The 3,876-nt window shown below is 38.7% G+C and overlaps 1 protein-coding gene across 1 annotated transcript; it reads left to right on the plus strand.

Annotated features, from left to right (window-relative positions):
• The first annotated feature begins 279 nt into the window (after window positions 1–279).
• Window positions 280–3,308, plus strand: LOC103716158 (B-cell receptor-associated protein 29-like). The gene is made up of 2 exons (XM_008804045.4): window positions 280–1,291; window positions 2,642–3,308. The coding sequence occupies exons 1-2, from the start codon at window positions 1,006–1,008 to the stop codon at window positions 3,019–3,021; spliced, it is 666 nt and encodes a 221-aa protein (XP_008802267.1). The 5' UTR covers window positions 280–1,005; the 3' UTR covers window positions 3,022–3,308.
• Window positions 3,309–3,876: the final 568 nt, after the last annotated feature.

The following is a 3,876-nucleotide window of genomic DNA, read 5'->3' on the forward strand; positions in this document are numbered from 1 at the left end:
TGAAGTGAAAGTCTTCAGTTTATTCAAACAAGTTACGCACATCCCTTTAGGAACCATCATTAATTCCACCCAACTCACCTCACATCTCCAAAGGTCCCCAAGCATGCTTTCCCTTTAACAAGACCAGCCACCTTGCGTTTGCTCACCATAAATTTTTTAGGTGCTAGTGTGTGACCTCCCATCCTTCAACTTTTACATGGGCCCTTGAGATCTTTTCATTCTATTATTCTTTCAATTAAATATGTAGTTTATTAATCTTAAGTAATCTTTTGTTCATAATGTCAGTTATGGTTACCATAAGTGAGTCTAAGTAACCACTCTCTCACCTTACCATTCGTGAGTCTACCGTGCTGTTAGTTAGTTTTTTGGATTCCAACTGAGGCCGTGGAATTAAGTAAACAGGGGGAGCGATAACTGTGTCAATGCTCCGTTCCCTCCTTTTGTATCCTGTTTAATCCGTCATAGGATCTGAAATTGGTTTTTTTGCAGAGATCCCATTCAACTTCTCCACGAATAAGAATCCTAATGAAATCTCCATTAGAAATTAATCAGATCTCTGTTTCTAAGATCTGATCTTCTTTCCTTCTTGCTCTTTTTCCTCTTTTCAATAGAGTTGGGAAATGGCTTTTCCTGAAGTTAGTTAGTTAGTCTCCAGTAAGAAACCTCATTCAAAGAACTAGATGGATCTCTTCTGAACTAAGTTGCGCTCTTCTGTTCAGTCTTAGCTCATCATTTTAGCTAAAAAAAAACCATTTTTTTCAAATTTCTTTTAGTGTGAAATGATGGCGGGTGGATCTGGATGGAAAATATCTCCTTGATTTCTCAATAAAAATCCGATTTTCCCCTCATATATGAACTCCCCATCAAGAAAAGATGGTAGCTGCAATAGAATTGTTACTACAGAAATGCTTCTTCCTTAACAGAGTACACTTTGATCCCTTTGTGGAAAAGAGTCTTCTTGGAGTATAAGGAGATAGTGTGGGGTGGTTGGTGGCACTAAAAGAGATGATTCACTTACTATATGTGCTTCTCTTCGTTGAGGTGGCAGTGGCATTGCTTCTAATGGTGAAGTTTGGGCCACTGAGGGAGCTGGCCATGAAGGGGCTAGACAAACTGAAGACAGGCAAGGGGCCGGCGATGGTCAAGGCTCTGGCTTGCACCTTGTCGGTGATCCTGGCGTCGAGCATCACCGGCATTCTCCGGATCCAGAACCGGGGCCTGAAGCTCGGTTCTGTCACACCCACGGATCAGGTCCTGTGGAGGACTCACCTTCTGGAGGCATCACTCATTGGTATATAGTAATTCTGTTTTATTTAGTGGTATGAGATCAAACATTTTAAGCTAAAGTTTGATACTTCTCCCATGGATGAGAATTTGGAGGAATTCTGCTTCTATCAGTGGAATCGTATTCTCCATTTTGAATAAATTCTAGTAGTCTACATATGCTTGCACTAATAAAATGTCGCAACTGAAACAGTATGATATCTTTTTTTTGTTGTTGTTGTTGTAGAAATATGGTATCAATATAGGCAGTGTATCCCTTGCCTTTTGTGCTTAATTGGGTGTGGAGTATCTATAATTTTTAGCACATCGGAACTTTTCAGAAATATGTACTGGATTTGAATTTGTCTTTGTGAACTCATATACCATATATTGTAGTATGAGTATGATTTATGAGTAGATTATATATTGTATGGCTCCATGGTAGACTCTTGTGCTGTTCAAAGTTGAAATTGTGTAGGACTTGCTCATCGAGTTACTCGGTACTGGACCAGAAGTTATTGATTAGTCCTCACTCCTTCATGAATGCTTCAAATACTACATTGTAAATTTGGTTTACCTTTTGCTACTCTTTTGTTAAATATGCTTGCTTGCTTTATTCAGGAAAAAAAAAAGACTATTGGTTGTGTTACAAAACTTTCCCAGCAGCAATTAGAATTAACTAAACAAAACACTTGGGAAGCAGCTCTCGAGTTTCAAACCTAGAACTTCCTCCCAGATGGAGGAGGGGTGCAACCGCTGGGCTACAGATGAATTTGTGTTTCAAAACAATAAAGAAATAATATGAACAATATAAAAAAATTCCCAAGTCCTTGTAGAATTCTAAGTTATCTAACAAGAGTTTTTAGAAGAAATAAATAAGAAAATTCAGTTAGAAATAAAAGAAAATTCATTCTTTAATCAATAGACCATGGAATAGTATTTTCATAAATATCTAGAGGTTCACTAGCATTGGCACATTTTCTATAAATCAGTCGTATCAAGGTTTACCAAACTAGTATTGGAGGTTGTATCGGCTAGCAACCAATTGGGAATAGTATAGGTTCGAACCGTGCCACTCCAGGGCAAACCAAAAATAGGGATAGGGGGAGCAGCTTAGAATATTATCTCATTCAATAGACATTCTTCAGTGAAATGTTCTGTAAGAAATAAGAATCATAGTCTAGTGAGAACTGTTCTATGCCTTATTTTAAGAACTATTTCTACTCCTCTATTTTACAGGATGTTAGAACCATCTGACTTGACTTCTAAAGCTTTCTATTCTTTCCCCTTTTAACCCTTCCATCATTTTCTTTTATCAGCCTCATCATCTATTTTACACTAAAATACACACATCCTCAGAGCAAGCTCGGTTTTGCAGGCTACACACTTTTCCTTGCACTATTAATTGATCGCTTACACCACTGCCTTCAGAAAGTGATCAACTTGAGGAAAACAGTTGGTACTTCCAGAGACGAAGTTGAAAAACTTAAAAAAGAGCACCACCATTTCAAAGACGAGGAAGAGAAATCTTCTAATGAGAGAACAGAGCTCCGGGAAGAAGTGTGTAACTTAACTGAGAAGTTGCAGAAGCTCAAGTCTGAGATTGAGGAGCTGAAGAAACGTGCACTCACTGCTGAAGCCCATGTTGCTGCCCTCCAGAAACAGTTTGAAAAGCTGCTTCTTGAGTATGATCGCTTGTTGGAGGACAACCAAATCCTTCAAACCCAAGCTTTAGCATTCAGAAACCCCAGAAGGTGAAGTAATCTCAGAACTCGTTGTAAATGTTATAATTTGAGAGAAAGCAAGTGGTAGGTCATTTTTAGTTGACACAATAAGCTGGATCAATTGAAGCCTGTCAATGGGGAATTAAAAAAAAAACAAGGTGTGTGTAATTATCATATTTTTTGTTTACTGCTCTGTAATCCTTCTTTTCCTTGTCTGTTTATGTTGTTCTTACACTGGCATTTAAAAGATGAGGTGCCAGAGATTGGAGCAATAACATGAATTCTATTCTTGGAGAGGATTAATGTTGTTTGACTTGATGATCCTGGCACCACTCTTACGGCGTGACTGCCTGCTGGTATATTAGTTTTGGTTTGTCTCCAAGACATTGTCTATTCACTGAATTCCTATCATGATATGTTTACAGGGTTGTGCCAGTTTTGGTTAGTTCTTTAGTACATTTTGAAAGTATATATCCTTTTTTTTTGTCCCGTATGTACTTTTATGCAGTTATATCATCCAGCGAATCATCGGATTGTTATGGGCGCCAAGTGATCAGATAGTAGATTCCTATTGTCAAGCTCAAGCAACCAAACATTTGGGGCTCGTTTGGTTTGCAGGAAAAGGAGGGAGGAAAGTGTGGTCAACGGGAAAGTAATGAAATGCCTCTTGTTTGGTTGGAGTTTTCAAAGGAGAGAGATGGGAAAGTTATATTCCCATGGGAATATGATTCCCACATTTCGGGCTCGTTTGGTTCGCGGGAAAAGAAGGGGGGAAAGTGTGGTCAACGGGAAAGTAATGAGATGCCTCTTGTTTGGTTGGAGTTTTCAAAGGAGAGAGAAGGGAAAGTTATATTCCCATGGGAATGTGATTCCCACATTTCATGGGAAA

Source organism: Phoenix dactylifera, chromosome 9 (assembly GCF_009389715.1).
Source record: "Phoenix dactylifera cultivar Barhee BC4 chromosome 9, palm_55x_up_171113_PBpolish2nd_filt_p, whole genome shotgun sequence".
Classification (NCBI taxonomy): Eukaryota; Viridiplantae; Streptophyta; class Magnoliopsida; order Arecales; family Arecaceae; genus Phoenix; species Phoenix dactylifera.